Genomic DNA, 22,019 nt, shown 5'->3' on the forward strand with positions numbered 1-22,019 from the left:
GGCTGCCGTAAATGCGTGTTGAACGGCTTGGAGAAGGAGTAAGGACGGCCCCTCTGCGTATTGGCAGCACCGGGTGGCTGCAGGAAGTGCGAGCTGCGGCTGCAGGTACAATGCGAAAAGCAGGAGAACGCTGCTGGGATCGTTACAGGGCAACACTGTTGAGGGCGGCTTGCCCTGCTTCCCCGCTGTGCGGTGTACACAGCCACTGCCTTCAACCTACGGTGCTCTATACGCAGTCGTTGATACCAATTTGCTTTAGGGACTTTTTTACGTATTTTCACGCTTGCATGCACACACACACACGCATCAGACAACGCCGTCTTCTCCAGACGCCCTTTGCTTCATCTCTCTCGTTCTCTCTTCCCTCGTGGGTCTTTGACGCACGTCGAGTTGCTTTTTACGTGACGTGCTCGTGGAGGGCGGGAGGTGGCTGCCCGCATGTCATCTCTCATTCCCTCCTCCCTTTAACGCAATGGACACGACTGTTTTCCCTGCGGACGAATCTGTTCTCACCCTCTATATGCGTGCGCTGCCTCGTCTAGCCTTCGCTCCTTCAACGCGAGAAAGTATCTTCGTGAGGGTGAGTCAGATAGGTGGTGGAAACGCTTCTCCCGTCTCCTCGAGGGCTACAAGCGGCTGCTCCGCTATGCAGCTGTGCGCACCTTCCTCTCTTTCTCTCTCGGTGTATGTGAACGCCGCTGTGGAGATGGACGCAGTGGGGGTGAGCGAAGAGATCGAGAGGCTTTCGGATCTCCTCCAGTGGCGGCCCCACAGACCCTCCCGTCTCCCCCTGTGTGCCGCTTCAGCCTTGTTGATTTTCCCGCAAGCTGAGACTGCGGCGCTCTGGCCCACCCACCCCCTCCCCCTTCCCGCCTCCGTTCTTGAACATGGTTCCTCACGTGTGCGTCTGTGTCGACATTCACTTCGCTCTTCTCATCCTGGAAGCACAGAGGAGGTACGGCTACACAGGCACGCACACGCGCACAGTCCTACAACTTCAACTGTGCGCGGCTCTGCACGCCGCTCCGTTTCAGATAGAACGCAGTGCTCACACCGTAACACGCGTCCGACCAACCTACCTCCCTCAAGCATATACAGCCCGTCTTGTATCCCTTTGCGCCCTCTCGCTCTCTGACCCTGCGTTCTCCTTTTTGAGCCCCCCCTCCCACGCACGCACCACTACACCACTCCACACCAGTAAACCGTGAGCCATGCAAGCCATCACCGCCTCTACGCCGTCGCAGCAGTATAGCGCCGGGGCAGGAATAGAAAAGCCGCTCGGGGCCACGACATCCGCGGACTGGATGACCATGTACGAGCAGAGGCCACATGGAAACAGTACCCTTTTCGAGCTGGAGGCAATGGTCGCCAAGCGCATGGAGTTTCTCGCGTGGGTCGACCAGCAGATCAACTCGCCTCAGGCAAAGAGCTTTGATTCGGTGCTCGACGCGATCATCGCGCGTCTGCCGGAAGAACGGCGCTCGAGCGTGGCGACAGATGCGTCGCGAGGGAAAATGGTTTTGCTAGGTTATGACGAGACGGCCGCCGGTGGCTGCTCGGATAGGCGATCCTCCTCACGTGGCTCTACTGGAAGCGCCGCTGGTTCCAGCCAAGCCGCTGGCATCGTGTTCGCGCCGGAGGAGGATGTCACATCGCACCTGCTTTGCCGCTTCGCCTTCTGCATGAGTGAGCGCTGGCGGGACTGGTTGGTACGGACGGAGCGGGTGCTGCTGACGGCACGCATCAAGATGGAGATGGCGAAGAGACCCGTCACGTTTCTGGTCGATTTGATGAAGCGCAACGGACTTCCATGCGCGCCGCTGACGGATAAGCAGCTGGCTGACCCGATGCTGCAGGAATACCTCGAGTACCGCCGCGTGAAGGCGGAAAGCGCGCGCGAGTCGGAGGGGCGGGCGGAGAACTACTACGCCGTCCCTCTCTCCCTCGCCACCCGCCTGATCAAGAAGCGGTACGTGCTGTGCCGTGCTGGTCAGACCATTCTCTTCCGTGACCAGGTGCAAGAGGTCTTCCTGACGGTTTTCTGTGCCCGCCTGAATCGCGGCCTGCACAATGCCTACCTTGCTCGTGTCAAGCAGCAGGCGCTCGAGGAAGAGACCACAAAGTCCACCGTGATGGCGATGCTCGACGCCTTCCTGCAGCAGTTCATCTCCGACCCGGTGGACACCTTGCAGGAGGGCGTCGCTGGCAGTGTGAAGGCCGGAGATGTGCAGCGATTGGCGCAGGCGCACTTTCCGCCTTGCATGCGCGCCATCGACTGGCATCTGCGCCGCGAGGGGCACCTGAAGCACCACGGTCGCTTCATGTACGGACTGTTCCTCAAATCCATCGGTCTTTCTCTTGAGGACTCACTGGAGCTGTTCGCCACGCTAATGAAGGTCAAGGGCGGCGGTTCTGTCGAGGCCTTCGCGAAGACGGCGTACGGGTACAACGTGCGACACAACTACGGCATGGAGGGCAAGAAGATGAGCTACAGCTCCGCCTCCTGCGCGACGATCCTTGGCCTGCCGCCGGTGGTGGACCAGCATGACTGCCACGGCTGCCCATTTCGTTTCCGCGACGAGGGAGCACTGCGGACGATGCTTGGGAAGGAAACCCAAAACCCGAAGGGGTGCAACTATCCCAGCGTGCGACCCACCCCAGGCGACATCGAGGACATCGTCTCCGACAGCAAGGCACAGCATTACACGCGCGCATGCTATAAGTACTTCATGGCCACCCACCCCGGCGCCCGCCGCGACACCCTCTTTCGGTCTCCATACGAATACTACAGCGTTAGCCTCGAGTTCGAGACGCCGAGCGACAGCACAGAGTCAGCGCGGCCCTCTGCAGTCCCCGGCAAGCGAACGTCTGTGGTGCTCAACGAAGACGTCCTGCGCCTCCGTACGTCTCCGTAGAGCGAAGAAGGTGGAGGCGAACGTGTAACGGAAGACAAGACACGAGTGTGCGCAAGTGAAAAGGAAGCGGGCAGGTACACAGAGAGAGACACACATAGACGTCGACTCTTGTTGCGTCGTCATCATAGAGTGCATTAGCGAGGCAGAGAGAAAGAGCGGCGCGAGAACTTGGTGCCTTGATGGCCGCATCCGCCCTGTATTCTGGTAATGCCCATCTACGCCGACTGGAGAGGGAGGTGGGGGAAAGGAAAGGGCGAGGAGAAGGCCACTGGGCTGCGGCAGTGGCGGCTGGTGTTTGCGGGCTCGTGCATAGTTGACTGTTCCCATGTTTTGTCCCTTCGCCCTCGCCCTCCCACCCGTTATTTCCGCCTCATCATCTCGCGTGCGGCGCTTTCTCGTCTGTCGTGGCGCGTATCCTCCGCTTTACGCCACGGCTCCATGAGCGTGGCTGTCCGCGTGGTGCGCTTCTTTGTTTCGGTTTGCTTCACGTGCCGTGCGGTACAAAGGCTGGACGGTGGGGTGTGAATGGGGCCAAAAAACGCAAGGCTGGTGAATAAGTGTTACCTTTCCCCGCCTTCTTCGCCCCTCCCCTCTCTCCGCGAGTGATGCTGATGTATTGTCCTGTGTCTCTGTGTGTGACGGTTCGCACCCGTGTGCCATCTTCCCGGCGCGGCAACGGGTACACACACGCACACACACACACACAGGTACACGGGCGCAGACATGAAGCGCACGCAGCATCCACACGCATACGAAATTCTATTCTGTTCGCGAAAAGCGGAAAAGACGCTGAAGGCAAACGAGTGTGGCGGTCGAGGTCCTAGAAAGGGAAGCTCGTACACACAATGCCGGCTGCCCCATGCACCCTCCTTTCTCTATCGCCGAGGAGGATGAACGGAAGTTTCGTCAGGCAACGCTTCCCCAGCTCCGCTGCCATACGAACGGCAACCCGAAACCTTGAATACGCAAGCGAAAATGGGGGTGACTGTTGAAGTGACAGTCCTACATGCACCCACCCCCTTCCAGTATACGTGAGGGGTGGCTTGGGGCTCTTTGGTCATCCCCTCCCTTCGTCTCATCTCTCCCTCTCGGCTTCCCCTTCCTCCAACGCCTCTGCACGTGCTTGTGTGCTCCCTTTCACCGCCGTCAACGATCGGAAGCTCATAATAGTAATAATAATAAGGGATAATCAATGCTTCGTGCATGCTGGCTACGGTACTGCGCCGCAGGCGCTGCGGCCGGGGGCAGTGGTGGAGTTCAGCCGTCTCCTCGCCAGGATTCTGGGAACACTAGCGCTTCCGAGCAGCAAGCGAGGAGTGGCGGTAGGCGTCGCTACCGCATTGAGAGTGGGTATGACGGTGCGAAGAATTACGACGAGCGCGGCCAGTTCTTCTCCGCCTTCCTCAGCCTCGGTATCATATCGTTGGGGTGCACCTTTCTCTTCGTGCCTCTGTATCGCATGTATTGCGCCCCCACCGGCCGTGGCGCGGATCCGAAGTTCTATACCCCTGACGCGGCCCGCAAGCGCGATGAGCAGAACAAGAGCTACCCGGTTCCCAAGAAGCTGCTGAAGGTCCGCTTCCTCAGTGACGTGGGCAACACGATGCCCATCGCCTTCGTCCCTCTGCAGAGGGAGGTGGAGGTGCTCGTTGGCGAGCCGGCGCTGGCTTTCTACTCCGCGTACAACCGCAGTAATCGCACGCTGCTCGGCGTCTCATCCTACACGATCGCGCCACCGGAGGTGACGAACTACCTCAACAAGATCCAGTGCTTCTGCTTCGAAGAGCAGCGTTTCAAGCCGCATGAGTTAGTTGAGATGCCCGTATTCTTTTACATCGATCGCGACTTTCTGAATGATCCGATGGTGAACTGGCTCGATGAAGTGATCGTCAACTACACCTTCTTCAACCTCGAAAAGACGAAGGACTACATCTTCCGTTCCAACGCGCGGTAAACAGCGCGCGCAACGGTGGCAACGGATGATCACACGTGCAACCTTCGTCGCCATCATCGTTTCCTCCCCACGCTCTCCTTCCCCGTCGGCTGCTGCTGCGATGGTAGTCGGTCGCCTTGATGCTGGTGATAGGGGAGGCGGATGTGCGAGGTCAATGCTGTGCGCGTTCTAGGGAGGGAAGGGTGGGGGGAGGCGAAGGGGCCGAACAGGAAAGGGGGAGCCAGACACGTCAGCACGTCACTGTGCCCTCGAGTGTCTAGTTTCGTGACGGCTGTTGCTCTAACTCCCTGACAGCCGTTATACACTGTTTGCCCCTTGTCTTGTTGGTGGCGCTTTTGTGCGTATCGCCGCTTCCTCTCCCACCCTCTTCTTTAGTGTGTATGTGTATGTGTGTTCGAGTTTGTTCGCCCACCGGCCCCGTCTGTGCACTCGGATGCGGTGCTCTCTTGTTATCGCTGTGGCCGTGTGCATGTGTGACCTTCGTTTCCTCTGAGCCTTTTCTGTTATGGCGGTTGTCGTCTCCGCCTCTCTTGCCATGGTTGCAGTCACAAAATGAAAAAAAAAACAAGCAAAAGCGGGAGTGGCGGGGAGACGGTCCCCCCCCCTCACGGATGACCTTCCTCTCACCCCCTGCGACTCCTTATCTGCTCATCTTCACCGTCATTGGCATCCTTACTCTACTCTTCTGGGCACACACCCACGCAACGCTTACGGCATGTGCACACGTCTCCGCTGCAGAGAAGCGCTCTTGCAGGTCCCCCACCCCACCCCCTTTCTCTGGAGTCGCATGCATGTGTGTCGGTGTGTGTCTATGTGTCCTTTGCCTGCGTAGTGCAGCATCGAAAGCCTCATGCTCCTTCCCTAACGAACAACACCGGTGCTCTTCTCTTTTTCGTCGCCGTTGGTTGCTCTCGTCGTCTGGGAGTCTCGCGTGCGTCTTTGTGTGTTGAGTTGTGGTGAGCGGGTGTGATGGCACACACACACACACCAGAGAAGATGCAAGCGGCGAATCGGGGCCCGCCTGTCGTCTCCCTCCCCCTCCCTTTTTCATTCGCGGTGAGGGCTGTCCCTTCATTCCACAACTTCTTTGCTGTCCTCGTCCCTCTCCGCCTCCCTCCCTCCCTCCCGTTGCAACCACACCGATGCATCTCGTGACTCTCTGCCGCTCCGGCTGTGCCGGATCTGAAAAGGCACGACGCTACCGTGCGCCACATCGCTGCACCCCCTCCCCTCTTCTCGCGCGTGCCGGATAAGCACGGAAGGTGCGTAGGCGTTTGCAAGCGCACACATGCTCATAGAAAGATGAAAGGCACGCCGGCTCTTGTGATTGGGCGCAAGGAGCTCTTCTCCTTCGCAGACCGCTACAGCTCACGGCGCCTCAGCGACTACAGCAGCCTGGCAGACGGCGAGGTGCTCTGCTGCCTCTTCAACCTCGTCTTCCCTGACCTTCGCATTCGCCCAGCACCATCGCAGACACACTCCAGCACGCAGCGGGCACACGCCAACTGGGAGCAACTCTTTCGCCGCTTTGCAAGGCTGCACATCCCGCTCTCGTTCCTCGATCCTGCCGCCCTCCAAGCCGGCAGCGTCGAGTGCGGCTTCAGTACGCTCGTCCTTTTCTACTTCTTCCATCACCTCTCGAAGCGGCCGGACTTCTCGGCTGAGTTCGCGCTCGACGTGGCCGAGGAGGTGACCACCTACCTGCAGTCGACCGACTGCATCGCCACCCTGTTGCTGGGGGGCGCACTTCAATGGGCTGCGGTGCCGGAGCCGCTGGCGCAGACGCTACGCGTGCACCCGGTTTTCCACACAACTGCGGAGGCGGAGATGGCACAGGAGGAGGAGGCAGCCCGCACCTACCGCTCGATGTTTGCGCGGCGGCGTACAGGCAGCGCCAACAGTATGCACAACCTCCCTGCGACTCAACGTGCACATTCACGCACGACGGAGCAGCAGTCGGGAATCGGCGGCCCGAGTAGCATGAAACCCGCATCCTTCTCCTCACCCTCTGCGGCGTCGTCTTCTACGCCGTGTTGTAAAGGCAGGGCAGACTCACCACCGCCGCGGCCACCACTGCACAACGCATCGACACAGTCCACTCGCTCCTCCACATCGAGACTGTCGAGCAGCGACAATGTGAGCCCGTCTGTCGACCTCTGCCGGCTGGAGCGCCAATGCAGCTCTGAGAGGCGCACACGCAGCGCCGAGGCGTGTGGTGTATCCCAGCCAAGGGCCCCAAATCAGCGCAGCTCATCACGGCGTAGCGCATCGTCATCGCGCTCATCTGGGAATTCCCATTCTTCGACAATGACTGCTATGTCATGTCAGTCCTCCGGCACGGCAGACGCGGCTGTCGCACAGGCGTCTCGTATGCCCTACCGCTCTGCCTCTTCGGTGAGCGCCGCGACCGGGTCCCGGGGGTCAGCGGTGTCGTCCTCACGCGCACGCGACGCGGCGCTCGAAGCTGCACTGCAGTCAAAGGAGGCAGAGTGCGAGTCACTTCAGATGCAGGTGGCGCAGCTGCTGACTCTTCTCGCCAACACGCGCGCTGCCGGCACCGCCTCAGCTGCCACCAGCAGCGGGAGCCACCTGCGCAGCCCCAGTCCGCGTGCAGCAGCGGCGGCAGAAACAGCGCAAAGAGGTGACATAACGGATGGTACATCCACAGCACAACTGCAGCTGCGCTACGCTGACCGCATCGAGGAGCTAGAGACACAGTTGCGCGCCTACCGCGAAGCCAGCGACAAGCGACAAGCGCCGTCGTCTCCCTCTCCCGCACCAGCAGCACCCCCACCCCTACCACCATCAGGAGCTACGATGGACAGGGCTGCGCTGGAGGCGGAGATCGCGGCACTGACAGCGGACATCGTCGACGACGAGACGGGGACTACCGTCGTAGATGTGCATGAGAAGGCAAACCTGCTGCACTGCCTTATGCTGGAGCACCTGCAGGAGGCGCCGCGCAATCGCAAGCAGATGCAGCGATGGCTGTGGTCGATCGTCGCAGCGCACCACACAATGGAGGGGCGGTTGATGGCGGCGGTGGGCCTACTGCGCCTGTGGAGCACTACGCTCCCGGCCGCTGGTGCGGGTGCGGCCGCGGTCGCGAATTCTTCCGCCGCCAATAGGGAGGCGTGCACGGCGGTACAGCGGAGTCAGTCGACGGTCGCGGCTTCCTTCTCTGCGGTTTCACCGGGTAGCAACTTCGACATCGCTGACAGCGGAGGCGCCGATCACGAAGAGATGACTGCGTTGCGTAGCGCTCATTATGCGGAGCTGGAGGCCCTTCATGCGCGGGAGCACCAGCTGGCGGCAGCACTGCAGGGAGCGCAGGCAAACAACGCCGCGACGGTGCAGCGGGCGGTTCGGCGGGAGCGACTGTGGAAGTCGCTATGCGCGTCCGTCTACGCAGCGGAGCAAGCTTCCTACGCGATCACGGAATGCCGCTCAGCTGAGGAAGTCGAGGAGCGACTGCGTCAGCGGGAAGAGCACTACGGCGTCGTAGAGTCGCTGACGCAGCAGCTGGTGGAGGATGGCCAGCAGGAGGTGACGACGAGCACGCACCATGAGGAAATAGAGGCAACAGCTGGATCGCCTGCACCGTGCAGGTCGCTGCAGACACTCGTGGCGCATCTACAGGAAGAGCGCGTGGAACTCCTCAGAGACGTGACGCGTCTGCACGACGCATTGGCGTCGCTGCAAGGGGAGAAGGGTCCTTCGGTGTACGCGGATGTAGTGAAGGTGACGAAAGCGTCGCCGAGCTTGTCTACCTACGCGAGCACCGCAGCCACGCCGTTTTTCAGCGATGATCTCCACAGAAAGTCTGCTGCTGTTGCAGACGGCAGTACAGCGGGGACGAGCACTGCGCGTTACGAGTGCAAGCCGTCGAGTGCGACGTATTCGCCAGGCCCTGCCCGCGCACCCCGCGGGCTCACCTCGCTCTTGCAGCTCCGGGAGGGAGAAGAATTCTCGGCATGACCACGGCGGGTGCTTCTACTTGCTTACTCGTTGTGGCGGCTGAAGGGGGAGGGGGCAGGCGAACGCACACACCGCCGCGACCCCTTCGTCCTCCCTCGCCACAGTTCCTGGATGTCACATGAGCATCGACAGTCTAATAGATGTGTTGCAGCCCCTCTCACTCTCTATATGTCGGGGTGATGGGGAAGAAGCCTGTGCGGCTGTTCTCATAGATGGCAGTGCCTTCTGTTGAGTGTACAAGGTTGTCGTGAGCCGCTTCTTGCTTTCCTCAGCGCGTGCCGTCAGCTTCCGTTGTGCTCATTCATTTCATGGCGGCAGCGGCGGCCGTCTCCGGCGTCCAGCTGTCCTTTCCTGCCCTCCCAGGCCCTACAATGGTTTGTAGCGCACCCACCCACCCTCTTTTCCATCTCGCTGTGTTGTGTCGCTCAGCCAAGTGTGTACGATGCACCTGTGCACGCTTCTTCCAACGCTTCACTTCACTGCTGCTTCTCCTCTTCCAACCCCGATGCCTCTCCCTAGGGCCGCTACACACAACACACCCGCTAAGGTACTAGTCCAAGTGGTGCCGGTGACTCGAGTGGACAGCGACACGCAGGGGTCTGAGGGTCTCTCTCTCTGTGTGCCAGCATGCAGATGCGCAATACGGCCGTGCTACGCGCAGAGATCAACCGCCTGCACTCGCGTTGGCCACACCACAACGACAAACACGGTCTCGGCTAGTGGGCACTGCAAAGGACGGAAGGGCACATGTCAGTGACAGCAAGCAGCAGCCGGGGCTCTGGTGGGTCGGAGGAGGTCGAGGTCTGCGGTCGAGGCCGCGGCATTCGATGCATTGACCTGCCCGCCGTCTTTTCTACTCCCCAAGAGTGTGAGATGCTCTCCGTTATTACTGCCTTTGACCTTTCTCGAAATGAGCTGCAGGAGCTGACAAGCCTGCAGCCGCTCCGCTCCCTCACTCGCCTCAACGCGAGCTACAACCGCATTTCCCTTGTCGGCGGGCTGCCGCTGAGCTTGACGCAGCTGAACCTCGCGCACAACAAACTCGAGCACCTCGACTGTGTCAGCCAACTCGTGCATCTACGGGAGCTGGATGTGAGCTTCAATCGGCTCACGAGTCTCGCCGGCCTGCACTCGCGCGTTCCTCTGGAAGTGCTGCGCGCCGACGACAACCGCATCGACCGCACAAGTGGCTTGAAGGAGCTGCGCTCCTTGCGTATTGCGTCTTTGAGCAACAACTACGTTGAAGACGTGGATGAGTTGCTGTTTGTGTCCACCACGCCGTCCCTGCAGCTGCTGAACTTGGTGGGCAACCCGGTCACCCGCGCACGGCGGTATCGGCAAACCCTGGCCGAGCTGCAGCCATCTCTCGTTTCGCTAGATGGCGCGCCGCTGACGCGCGCCGCGGACTACGAGAACGCCGTGCAGACTTCTCGGGTAAGCAGCACTGGCGTCCCCCCGGCTGCAGCCCACACACCTTCGTCGTTGGCGACACCAAAGACGGCAAAGACAAGGTCGCAGCGTGCACTCACTCAAGGCCCGCACAACTCGGCGAGGGAACCGCTCGCGGCCGTGAAGGCGCCGACGACACACTCCGCAGCAATAATGAGCGTGTGCAGCAGCGTCAACGGCTCGCCGTCGCACCAAGGCCGCTGCGGCGGCGCCGCTCAGTCGGTCGCTGCGAACGCATCCATCGGTGTCTCATCGATTACTCTTGACAACTCCCCCAACGAGCGTCCTCGCGAACAGCCGCCGCAGCCGATGAGGCGAGCCACTGCAAATCCGACAACCGCAAACCCTCCTCAGCCTGCGATGGCGGTGTCGCGTGCCGCACTGTCAGGGCCTAGGAGCGCTTGCGCAGAGCCGCGCCACAATCACTCAAGGGCAGCAGAGTCACCGCGGCACCCTCTTGGATCACCTGCCCGTGCGGAGGAGCGCACTGAGGGCACGGATGACACCAACGGCGATGTGCCGCCGGTAATGGAGGACTCCTGTCGTGCTTGTCGGGTGGCGGACGCCTCTGTGCGCACTCCAGAGCAGGTCCATCGGCAAGTCGGGTACGCCTCTCTGCACGCCACCCCCGCCACAGGCGGTGCAGCCGAACGCCTCCGCAGCGGTGGGCGAGTCCGTCCCTTCCCCTCGCCTGCCTCGCCGCAGCGCTGTGCGGCATCGCAGCAGGACTTGGACTCCACGACCGCCCAGCTACATGACAGCCTCGTGGCGAAGGAGCAGCTAGAGAAGGAGTGTCAGACGCTTCGGCGGGTGTGCAAGCGCGCAGAGGGACAGCTGGCTGAGGCCCGGCGCGTGATCTCGCAGCAGCTGGCGGAGCTGTCGCAGCTGCGACTCGAGCGCGACGCCCTGCGAGAGAGCGAGGGAGCCATGCTCGAGCGTCTCGAGAAAGAGAAGCGATCGGGTCGCACGCGCGCCTCGCACCACAGCGACGAAGTGGCAACGCTACAGACACAGTACGAGCGCATGAAGACCTTCTACGAAACCCAGCTCGCCGACACACGGCGCGAGCTGGCGGCGGAGCGGGCCCGTCTTCTGCGACTCAGCAACAGTGGCCGCTGCGGCGAGCGGAGAGCGGTGGCCACGGACCGTGCCGATGTGGCAGAGAGAGGCCAAAGGTCGCCCTTGGCTGACGAGGGGCAGCGTGCGGCAGCACCAGCAGAAGATGGGACGAGCGAACTCCCTGCGGCTGCCTCTGTGAATCCCTTGCACTCTCTGTCGCCAGCGTCTCGCTCTGCTTCTTCGTCGCCTCCCAAGACGGGGGATCATGGGCCCGGCGGTGCGGCCCCTTCGAAGGACGCTGTAGCGCAGCAGCTCACCTCGTGGTTGTACGCGAGTCTCACAGGCGACGGGCACGCAGCTGAGCGCGACGAAAGCGTGGTTGCCACTGCTGTTGTGAGCGAGCTGCGCCGAACTCTTCTTCGCGATCTGTCTGCATCGACGGCGCGGGCACAAGCGGATCAGGCGTCGCAGCCGCAGGAATCGGCGGATGTTGCCAAGGACAGCGTAGGAACGAGAGCCACGGTTGTACGGCGTATCCTTGAGACGTTTATTTCCGAGCACATCGGTCAGCTGACTGGACCCCCACAGCAGCTTGTCGACAGGCGCGCGCCTGCTCAACGCCCAGTCGTCGCGGCAGCTGCGGTGGATGCAGCAACGCAAGTTGACGCAGGCGGTAGTGTTCCGTCGCAAGCACACGAGGCGGTGAAGCACATCGAGGCTGGTGAGCCAGCTGTGGCGTGCCTCCTCCCTTCACGGCTCCCGTCATCTCCTCGGTGCTCTTCAGCACTGCCTGCACACATCTCGGCGGACAAGGAGGACGACGATGGCACCGATACCGATACAGAGGGGACGGTGATGATCTCGCCGCCGGCGCCGTGCGCTGTCGCTGGCACCGACCAAAGCGTGGCGGTGACTGCTCTGCCTGCGCCTCCCCAGCTCCCTGCATCGGCACACAACAAGCGCGTGAGCGCGGCGAAGGCTTTTCTGAAGGGGATGGAGTCGCTGTTGGACAGCTAAACTGCGCCATCGTGCGGGATGCGGTGGACAGTCGGCATGCGCCAGTTGATTGTCCCGGCGAGGTCGATGTGATTGTGAAGCGCCGAAGATGGTGCGCGCGCGGGCACTGGCGGTGTCTGGCGGCGGTCGTTTGGGCCGCGCGGAGGGGGTTATCGATGTGAGCAGAGAGGGCTTCTCCCCCGCACCACCGTCATCGCCACGGTCCCTCCCTACGCGCATGTGACTCTTTTGGGGCGGTGGCGCGTGTGGGGGGTGGTCCATGTTGTGGTTGACGAGGGGAACACATAGAAAGCAGTTGGAAGGAGAGACATGTGCATCGCAGCATAGTGCGAGAGCGAGCCAGCGCTGCGGAACCGCTGCTGCGTTGCAGGTTTCAAGATAGAGCGCGGTGATATGGGATCGCATCGATTGGCGGCGCTCACGGCCGCGGTTGAACGGGAACAGACGGAGACGGGTTAGGCGCTGCGTCTGCGTGTCTGCATGCGTGTGCAACCGGTCGCTCATGCGTGCTGGGGGAGAGTCCCCCGTGTGTAGCGTGCGATCCCCTCGGACTCTCCTGTGATGCACCTTTGTGGTTGTTGCACGCGCCACGACGACTCCATGTGGTTGGCTCGTCGAGTCGAGTTGCGCTCCGACTCCACTCTCTCCTCTCGCTCGAGTCTGCCTCGCGCGCATCTTGGTCGCACAATGCATGCGGCAAGCGCGGCGTACACACGCGCGTATGAGTGGCAGCGCACACCGAATAACTGCACTGACGACTTCTCTTCTTCCCTCGCGCGCTGTCTTCCTCTACGGGCGCTGTGTCGTCGCCCCAACAACGTCCCCAGGACCCTGACTCACACCAGCAAGCGCCCTCACCCTCTTCTCTCACATCCCCGTCTACCTCTCTCGCACGCCGCGCGCACAAGAGCACCACCACCTTCTCGCTGTAGTCGCTCTACGCTGATGTCGGTGCCGTACGAGGAGCAGACGTTCCCCCCGCTGAAGGGCCTGCACATCCGTCCCATGAACGACTCGCGCCTGTGTGAACGTATCAAGGTGCTGGACGACTACTGCTTTCCTGTGAAGTACACAGAGAGCTACTACAACGACTACGTCCGCAACAGCTTTCACGAGTTCAACCAGCTCGCCTTCTACCACGACATCCTTGTCGGCTCCATCACGTGCCGCCTAGAGAAAACGGCCACGGACGGCGAGTACGTCCTCTACATTATGACCATTGGAGTTCTGGAGGCGTACCGTCATCTGCGCATCGGCTCCCGACTGCTGCAGACGGTTTTGTCGGCCGTGCACAACGACACCCGCAACCGCATCGTGGCGGTCACGCTGCATGTCCAGGTCGGATCGCCAGCACTGAAGTTCTACCGCCAGTTCAATTTTGAGGAGGTGCAGCTGGTGGAGAACTACTACACCGACCTCGACGAGTGCAACGCCATTCTGCTGCGCCGCGTCGTGCCGCAGCCGCACTTTGAGCATCACAAGAAATTCAAGTAAGCGGTAATTATACTGTCTGTGTGCGCGCGGCAGCCGCCGGTGGCATTCTCGACGCGCGTGCGCTTGTGTGATTGGGGGATAAAGGATGGCAGGGGAGTGGGGCCACCGCGTGTGGTCGTGTGCGTGTCGGAGCGTCTGCGATGGTCCTCGACGCCACTGCATCCTGCAGCTCGATCATGGCGAGAAGGCGCCGATGCCGCCCTCACCCCTCCAACGCGCACTTTCCGAAGACGGCTCACCGTTACGAGCACCGGAGGTGTGTCGTGGCGAGTGCACAGCCACACCCACGCCCCTGTGTGCTGGCACACGCACACACACACACGCACGCACCTCCCGCCTTTTTCATTTTGACGTACGCCAGCGGCGGTCGCTTCGAAAGAGAAGCATAAAAGAAGTGAAGGATGGTGCGCCGATGCGCTGGCGTGTGCGTGCACCTCGCCCCCCTCGGCGCTTGCCTCGCTCCCTTTCGCACCTTCTGGGGTGTATCTTCGAGAGAGAGAGAGAAAGACGGAAATGACTGGCGTATTCTTTCTATGACAGCCTCACGCCGATGTACTCGGTCCAGTGTGCGTAGCGTACCGCAAGCACCGACATTGCCATGCCTCTCCCCCTCATTCTGTTGTCCATCCCTTCCTCCCCTGCTGAACCCTCTGTCGCTCTTCTCTGCCCCTTTCCTTTGTTTCGAACGGATGTTGCCTGTGCGCTGCGCTGCCCGCCCCTCGCGTGTCTTCGCGTTTATGCGCCCCTTCCCCGCCGCCCCCGCCGTCTTGTCTTCACGTGCCCCTTCAGCCACCCTAACCGTTTGCGAGCTCGACAGCAGTGCTCCCCTGCGCTGCCACCCATCCCTCAACCCCAACGAGGTTTTATTCAAGCACATGCCTTACTACCCCTCCGGAGAGAGCCGTGAGTCGTACATCACGGGCATCCGCCCTGGTGGCCGGTACGGCGCTGTGCACGACGTGGAGAAGCGCCGCGACAACCTGCCGGACAACGTCTTCCACTACATCAAGGAGGCCGTGCAGCGTGAGGAGCGCCTGCGCTGTAACGAGGAAGAGGAGCGTGCCCGCATTCGCTTAAAGATGTTTGCCAAGAAGCCCGGCCAGCATCGCGGCAATGGCGCCACGCTTGCAGCCGGGGGCAGCGGTGGTGCTGAGCAGTCCGTAGCAATTTCACAGCTGGAGTGTGAGACTCTGACTCGCGAGCGGCGTACCGCCTTGCAGGAACTCTACCAGCGCGAGCGCAAGGAGTGGGAGATACAACTCGGCGCACGCGGGCTCGCCACTCATCGCACTTAATGGAAGCGGCAGCATGCGGTGCGGTGTCATCACCCACTCTCCGTCCGTCCGTCCGTCCGTTGTAGGTGTGTGTATTATCAGACCTCCATCGTCCGCTCGGTCGTGCTACGCACAGTCGACTGGGACTGGCCAACACGTCGTCGTGCGCAATGGTGCTCTCCTGCTGCTGCGTCCCCCCCCGCATGCACAGTCAGTCTCTCCATGCCCTTCTGCCTCTCTCGAGCCCTGTGGCCGTGGGCACGACCCGCCGTGATTTTTCTGTGTGCACGCACGCCCGCGCGTGCTGCCGACAGATGGAAGGGAGGGGAGCTGAGAGGGCGCGAAAGGGAGGAACGGCTGGAGGGGAGGGGTGACGCGAACGAGGCAGCAATGGTGCGCCCCCGTTTCCCGCCGCCGGCGCCTTCCTTACCGACTGCTTTTCCTCCGCATGCTCGCTTGCGCGGCAATGCTTGCCAAGTGCGGGCTGCGCCACCGTCCTCGCCCTCCCTCCCTCCCTCCCTCCCTCCTACCTTCCCTGCTGCCCACCATGTAGATTAGTTCTTTGTGAGGCGGCCGCTGCGACGAAGGTGGGGGAGGAACGGAGCGCTTCACTTGCATGTGCTTTAGCACATTCTCGCCATCGAGCGCACGCATAAAAGAAGGACCAGCTGTCAACGGCGCTGCTCATCTCCGGCAGCCATCACCACAGAATGACGTGCAGCTGGGACGATCATGGATCTCTGTGCATGGCTGCGAGCCGTAGTGCATGGATAGAGGCACGCTTGCTGGTCTCTCTGCTTCACCCCCTCCCCATCAGCTCGTTGAAGTGCCGCCCCTCTCGTGGCGGGAATGTGTGGGTGTACACGACCTCGAGGAGCTTGCTAGGACGCGTACAGTTGAAGGAACTGAACAGAGAGAAAGAGAGAAGCTCAGGGCAGAAGGAGGTCTGAGGGCCCCCTCGCCTTCTGAGCTCTTCCTTTCCCTACCCTACCACTTGACTCCCTTGGCGTCGTATGCAGCCCCTCCGTCGTCGTCTCCCTTGGGACGTGTGGCCAAAGCCGCGGATACGCCCCCTCGCCCCTTTCCGAACGCCCCCGTTGCATCGATTTTCCCTTTTCGCTCGCTCTCTCTCGCTCGATCTCCACCTCAGTTGTCTCCGGCCACCGGCGCAGTAACACAAGTTCGCGCGCGTGGCCTTGGTGGTTTGCCTCACTCCTGGAGCCACGCACACGCTTCCTGCTGCTCTCGTCGCTCGCCGATGGCCGCACCAGCGTCGCACTACACCTTTGCGAATCTCAAGAAGCTGGGGCTCTGTGCCCCGCAGGTGGCCCTTTCCCGCCAGCCCCGGCTCCGCCCGCATGTCGGCCACTTGAATGGCCTGGTATACCCGCTGCCGTACTACGCCATGTGGCGCGGCAACCATGACAAGTACACATACAACCAGGCAACACCGGCGCGCTGGGGTGAGGGGAATACGAACACCATGTACCACCAGCACTACGCCCACGCCAAGTGCCCCACCGACTACGGCCGCGGTGGCCGCGAGTTTCAGTTTCTCTCCGTCCAGCGAGGCAAGCTGAAGCGCAAGCCGTTGCCGACGGTGCAGTACGTCGGCCCGAACTCGAAGCCGCAGTGGGTCTTCAAGTCGTGGCACAACCCGCTCTCGGCGCCGAGCATGTGGGAGAGGGAGGTCCAGTACCCGGAGCACACGCCGGAGCACACGGGTGCTAAGCGGCCGCTTGCCGTGGTAGCGCCCAAGACGAGTCACAAGCATCTCTTCCTTATGCACATGGAGAAGGTGACCGTGACGGTGTCGCCGCTGCTCTTCGGCTACGGGCACACCCTGCAGAAGGCGGCCCTCGACTTTTACCGCCGCGGCCTCAGCGCCCGCTCGCCGTTCCCGAACGACAAGATGTTCCTCTACTACTCCATCGACCACATAACCCCGAAGATTGAGGTGACGTGGCTGGACGGCAGCGTCTACGTACCACCGCTGATCGAGGGCGTCAAGGCGCAGGACTTGATTCAGATGGTGATGGAGCAGGCGTGGCTGGCAGCGGACCGTATGAGCGCTGAGGGCCGCGTGCTGAACCCGATCGCGATCGACGACTATAAATGGGAGCAGCTGATCGCCTTTAAGCAGAAGCGGGCGAAGGGTGCGGAGGCGGCAAAGGGCAGCGCGAAGAAGAAGTGACCTGCGCACGTGTATGATGCGCCCGCGTTGCCACAGCAGCCGCTGCCATCGGGGAAAAGAAAAGAAGACGTGCGGATGGCGCTGTTTTGGGCGCGTGTGCGTACTCGCTGGCTGTCTCTCTCGCATACAGCATGGGTGTATTGTGTGCGTGTGTGGAGGGCTGCAAGGGATGGTGTAGGCGTTGATGGTGCTTGGTGCATTGGCGATGACGTGGCTTCATGGATGGAGTGATGATAGCAAGGGCTTGGGGGGTAGGCGGCAGTAGAGGAAGGTGAGCGGCGGTGGTGGGGGAAGGGAGGCGTGACGGCGTGCTTGAGCAGTGCTCTCACGAAGTCTTCTTTGCCCCCCCCCCTGCTTGCCCCTCCACCTCGTCCATCTCCGTCTCTCCATCAGACGTGCACACACAGACTTGGGGCCCGAACCCAACCCTCCTGGCCAACTCCTTTATCAAGGTCTATCGCTCTTACAGAGGTACTGTGGCGCTGGGAGAACAGTTGCAGCAAGCTCGCGTCTCTCTCCCTCTTCTCGTCCTTTGCGACCACACCAGTGCGTACGACTCGGTGTGGTGTGTGTCTTGTGCGTTTGTGTCATTCTGAGCGGGCGATGGCGCGGCCCCAGGTGCGTTCACGCGTATACAAGCATCCCCACATGCTCGACTTTACGTACTCTCTCACCGACTCACCCCTCTGTCTCTCTCTCTTGGACGACCCCGCAGCAACCTTGTGGTGCACCTAACCGCCCCCCCCCCCATTTTCGCCATCAGAGAGGTCATCCTGCACACACGAAACACGTATCGTCTGCGACCCTCCCCCTCTCGCCTCGCCACTCATACGCATAAACAGACAAGGCTCCACTGCAACACCAGCAGCGATGGACTTGGTGCAGCTGCAGCGAATCCTCAGCACGTACGATGAGCGTGTGGTGAAAGTCTTTGTGAGCCACATCCCGGAACTGGGGCTGCGCAAGATCGATGACTGCGTCCTCGAGTACATGCTCAAGATGCTGGAGGGGCAGACCTCGTCGGAGTCGTACCTGCCGGAGGAGATCATCGAGGAGACGATGAAGCTGTACTTCCGCGAGTTCGACGTTTTCAGCGACTGCGAAGAAAAGCTAAACAAGAGCACCGCGGCCATCTGCCAGCAGATGCTCAAGGAAGGTATCACGAAGAAACCAAGCGAGGAGTCGAGCCGGCTCGCCAGCGCCGTCAACATCGGCCGCCAGTACGAGGAGAGTCTGAAGCGGGCCACAATGATCAAGAGTGTCGGCAAGGTTACGACGGCGAACACGAACGAGGACTGGACGTGGGAGACGAAGCGCAGCGCAGCCAAGGACATGCGCAAGAAGCGCAAGGAGGATGAGAAGAAGGCGATGCTCGCTGAGGAATACGAGGAGTTCCTGCGCAAGCGTGGCATCTCCAACACAACGGCCGTGACGAAGATTCATCACAAGGGCGAGGGCACGAGCTACAGCACCGACATCCGCTGCGAGGCCATTCACATCCAGCTCGGGAAGCAGGTGCTACTGGACGACACGGACCTAGTGCTGCTGACAGGGCACAAGTACGGCCTCATCGGTCGCAACGGTGCGGGTAAAACGACACTGCTGCGTGCCCTGGCAGAGCGCGAGCTGGAGGGTGTGAGTCCGTTCATGCAGATTCTGCACGTAGAGCAGGAGATCGTCGCGGGGGCAGAGACGCCACTGGAGGTTCTGCTGGCCACCGATGTCGAGCGGGCGCAGCTGCTGCGCGAGGAGCAGGAGCTGCTGAAGCAGAACGACACGGAGGCCAACGCGCGGCTGAACGAGGTGTACGCTCGACTGGACGCAATCGACGCCCACAGCGCCGAGGCGCGCGCGGCCACCATCCTGCATGGCTTGAGCTTCACGCAGGATATGATGACCTCGCCGACCAAGCAGCTCTCCGGTGGTTGGCGCATGCGTGTGGCGCTAGCACGCGCTCTCTTCGTCGAGCCCGACGTGCTGCTGCTGGATGAGCCGACGAACCACCTCGATCTGTTCGCCGTGCTCTGGCTGGAGCAGTTCCTGAGGGACTGGCAAAAGACGCTCATTGTCGTCTCCCACTCCCGCACCTTTCTCAACAACGTCTGCTCCGAGATCATCCACCTCGTGGGCCACCATCTGCACTACTACAATGGCAACTATGACCAGTTCGAGATCACGCGGGTGGAGCAGGAGCGGCAGCAGAAGAAGCAGCACGCCGCCCAGGAGAAGCAGCGGGCGCACATTCAGGCCTTCATCGACAAGTTTCGCTACAACGCGAACCGGGCCAAGATGGCGCAGTCGCGCATCAAGGCGCTTGAGCGGATGGAGATGGTGGCCGACGTCGTCACCGACCCGCAGTTCGCCTTCACCTTTCCGGATGCCGAGCCGGTGTCTGGCAGCTTCATCGAGATGGTGGACTGCGAGTTCGGCTACAAGCCCGGCGTTAGCCTCTTCAAGGACGTAAACATGGGCATCGACGAGAGCTCGCGCATCGTTCTCGTCGGCGCGAACGGCGTCGGTAAGTCGACCTTCATGAACGTGTGCACTGGCGCTCTTGAGCCGCGCAGTGGTACGGTGGTGCGCAACAAGAAGATCCGTGTCGCCCACTTCGCGCAGCACAACATGGAAAGCCTCACCCCGCAGCTGTCCTCCCTCGAGTTCCTCCGCTCCAAGTTCCCGCACATGGAGGATCAGCAACTGCGTGCGCACCTCGGCAGCATGGGCCTGTCAGGGGAGCGCGCGCTGCAGCCGATCTACACCCTCTCCGGTGGACAGAAATCGCGTCTCGTGCTCGCCTGGATCACGTTTCAGAAACCGCACCTGCTGCTGCTCGATGAGCCGACGAACCACCTCGATATCGACACGGTGAACGCCCTCATCGAGGCGCTTCTAGCGTACAACGGCGGGCTGCTGGTCATCTCACACGACGAGTACTTCATTACGTCCCTGTGCGATGACATCTTCGTCTGCGAAGACAACACCGTGAAGAAGTTCGATGGTGACTTCGCGGAGTACCGCAAGCACGTCATGAAGATGATGAAGTGAAAGCAGCCAACGGCCGGGGGTGTGGGGAGGGTGGGGGGCGGACGCTTGACGCTTCAAGCAAGCGGTAAGGGCCCCTCTACGGGTATGGGTTGGCGGACTGGCTGGCAAGCTGATGATGACCACTGCGGGACTGAATACGAAGCAAAGACCGCACACACACACACACACGCACGCACATACGCTTCACGTGCGTGTTGCCTCTCGGTACGGCCACTGTAGGCCAAGCTGCTCCGCCGGGTGGTGTTGGCGGCTGATGGTGCCGCGGCAACATCGAGCGAAAACAGGTTTTAAGTGGGCAGCTAAAAAAATAGATAAGAGTGAGGGACGTAGTCGCCGACGGCGCACACGTTTTGGCAAGCGCGTCCACAGACGCGGACAAGGCATGGCGGGAGAGGGAGAGGGAGAGGGAGAGGGAGAGGGAGAAGACAGTCGTGAGGCGTGGCCGTTGTAAGTGCCGCTGGTCCGGCTATGGCAAGGTGTGTGTGTATGGCGGACACGTGCTTCCTGTCGCCATGCAAGCGCGCACGTAACTGGCCCCATGCATCATGTCTGTCTTGCGCATGTTTCGCTTCAGCTGCTGGATCGCCTGCGGGTAGGGGCCGCTGGGAACGCCTGATGATGTTGCCTTTGTGGACAGAGGCACGCGCGCGCTCTAGCGGCACTCATTGCACCCCCTCCCCCTCGTGCAGAGTGCATGCCTCCCTCCCTCCCTCCCTCCCTCTCGCGCCCTGCCACCAAGCCTCCTTGTTGCTTTCAGACGACTGCTGCCGTTCCATGCATTCTTCAGAGCATCTGCGAGTGTGGGGTTGCACGGCAGCTTCTCATGCGCGCACCAGATGCACGGCACATTGATCAGCCCATCCCCTCACTCTGCTCCTCACACTGACATGCGCGTGCACAAAACACCGATAGATAGGCGCACACTGTTGTACAGTGGCAGCGACATACCTTCAAGGGCACCAACAAGTACGCATCCGACACGCCCGCCATGTCGTCACCGTATTCGCCGCCGAGAGCTGTCGTCACGGACAACTCGAAAGACGACGCTTTTCTCGTGAAGGACTTGACACTACTGATGGCAGCACTGCGACTCAACAACAGCGATGACTGGGCTGGAAAGCCGCAGCAGGAGACATTCCGTGTGTACGAGACGATGCCGCCTGTGGCTACGGCCCAGCCTTCCCCCTGCAGCGCGGATGTGGGTGACGCTGCACGAGGCTCATCGCCGCACGACTCTGATAAGAGCGATTCCAGCAGCGACTCTCTAAGCACCCTCATGACTGGCTACGTGCATGCGGTGCGCGCCCTGCATGCCTTCGATGCACAAATGGCAGCCGACGGCATCCGAGAGAGCGCCACTGCAGAGGCAGGTCACACGGGAGGTGGAGTGGTGGGCGCGGAGGAGGCAACGACGCCTTGCAAGGCAGCAGCCGATGATGGCAGCTCCTCGGCAGCCAACACCAAACGCGCTGAGGCGGCTGCACCGGTCGACATGGCAGAGTTGCTGGCGGCGCCGGATCTCCTGCCATGTCTAATGATAGATGAACAAGGAGAACAGAGCTGAAGGACTTGCTCACCGGGCATGTCCGTCCAACCCTTTCTCTTAGGTCTCCCGTCACTACCGACGTCTCTGAGGCACT

The 22,019-nt window shown here is 61.4% G+C and overlaps 9 protein-coding genes across 9 annotated transcripts; all 9 read left to right on the forward strand.

The window, feature by feature from the left end:
- Positions 1-1,211: 1,211 nt before the first annotated feature.
- LINJ_03_0080 (putative DNA primase large subunit) lies at positions 1,212-2,915 on the forward strand (the record flags this gene model as incomplete). The annotated part of the gene is made up of 1 exon (XM_003392132.1): positions 1,212-2,915. One exon carries the CDS (start codon positions 1,212-1,214, stop codon positions 2,913-2,915), a length of 1,704 nt encoding a protein of 567 aa, XP_003392180.1.
- A 1,459-nt stretch (positions 2,916-4,374) lies between these two features.
- On the forward strand, positions 4,375-4,869 carry LINJ_03_0090 (putative cytochrome c oxidase assembly protein; the record flags this gene model as incomplete). The annotated part of the gene is made up of 1 exon (XM_003392133.1): positions 4,375-4,869. One exon carries the CDS (start codon positions 4,375-4,377, stop codon positions 4,867-4,869), a length of 495 nt encoding a protein of 164 aa, XP_003392181.1.
- Positions 4,870-6,171: 1,302 nt separating this feature from the next.
- On the forward strand, positions 6,172-8,847 carry LINJ_03_0100 (conserved hypothetical protein; the record flags this gene model as incomplete). The annotated part of the gene is made up of 1 exon (XM_003392134.1): positions 6,172-8,847. The coding sequence occupies one exon, from the start codon at positions 6,172-6,174 to the stop codon at positions 8,845-8,847; it is 2,676 nt and encodes an 891-aa protein (XP_003392182.1).
- Positions 8,848-9,594: 747 nt separating this feature from the next.
- Positions 9,595-12,372, forward strand: LINJ_03_0110 (conserved hypothetical protein; the record flags this gene model as incomplete). Its single annotated transcript, XM_003392135.1, has 1 exon — positions 9,595-12,372. One exon carries the CDS (start codon positions 9,595-9,597, stop codon positions 12,370-12,372), a length of 2,778 nt encoding a protein of 925 aa, XP_003392183.1.
- A 945-nt stretch (positions 12,373-13,317) lies between these two features.
- LINJ_03_0120 (putative acetyltransferase) lies at positions 13,318-13,866 on the forward strand (the record flags this gene model as incomplete). The annotated part of the gene is made up of 1 exon (XM_003392136.1): positions 13,318-13,866. One exon carries the CDS (start codon positions 13,318-13,320, stop codon positions 13,864-13,866), a length of 549 nt encoding a protein of 182 aa, XP_003392184.1.
- Positions 13,867-14,741: 875 nt separating this feature from the next.
- LINJ_03_0130 (conserved hypothetical protein) lies at positions 14,742-15,161 on the forward strand (the record flags this gene model as incomplete). The annotated part of the gene is made up of 1 exon (XM_003392137.1): positions 14,742-15,161. The coding sequence occupies one exon, from the start codon at positions 14,742-14,744 to the stop codon at positions 15,159-15,161; it is 420 nt and encodes a 139-aa protein (XP_003392185.1).
- A 1,237-nt stretch (positions 15,162-16,398) lies between these two features.
- LINJ_03_0140 (conserved hypothetical protein) lies at positions 16,399-17,334 on the forward strand (the record flags this gene model as incomplete). The annotated part of the gene is made up of 1 exon (XM_003392138.1): positions 16,399-17,334. The coding sequence occupies one exon, from the start codon at positions 16,399-16,401 to the stop codon at positions 17,332-17,334; it is 936 nt and encodes a 311-aa protein (XP_003392186.1).
- An 870-nt stretch (positions 17,335-18,204) lies between these two features.
- Positions 18,205-20,379, forward strand: putative ABCF1 (ATP-binding cassette protein subfamily F, member 1; the record flags this gene model as incomplete). The annotated part of the gene is made up of 1 exon (XM_001462732.1): positions 18,205-20,379. The coding sequence occupies one exon, from the start codon at positions 18,205-18,207 to the stop codon at positions 20,377-20,379; it is 2,175 nt and encodes a 724-aa protein (XP_001462769.1).
- Positions 20,380-21,367: 988 nt separating this feature from the next.
- On the forward strand, positions 21,368-21,943 carry LINJ_03_0160 (hypothetical protein; the record flags this gene model as incomplete). Its single annotated transcript, XM_001462733.1, has 1 exon — positions 21,368-21,943. The coding sequence occupies one exon, from the start codon at positions 21,368-21,370 to the stop codon at positions 21,941-21,943; it is 576 nt and encodes a 191-aa protein (XP_001462770.1).
- Positions 21,944-22,019: the final 76 nt, after the last annotated feature.

The sequence above is a fragment of the Leishmania infantum genome, chromosome 3 (genome assembly GCF_000002875.2).
Source record: "Leishmania infantum JPCM5 genome chromosome 3".
Lineage (NCBI taxonomy): Eukaryota > Euglenozoa > Kinetoplastea > Trypanosomatida > Trypanosomatidae > Leishmania > Leishmania infantum.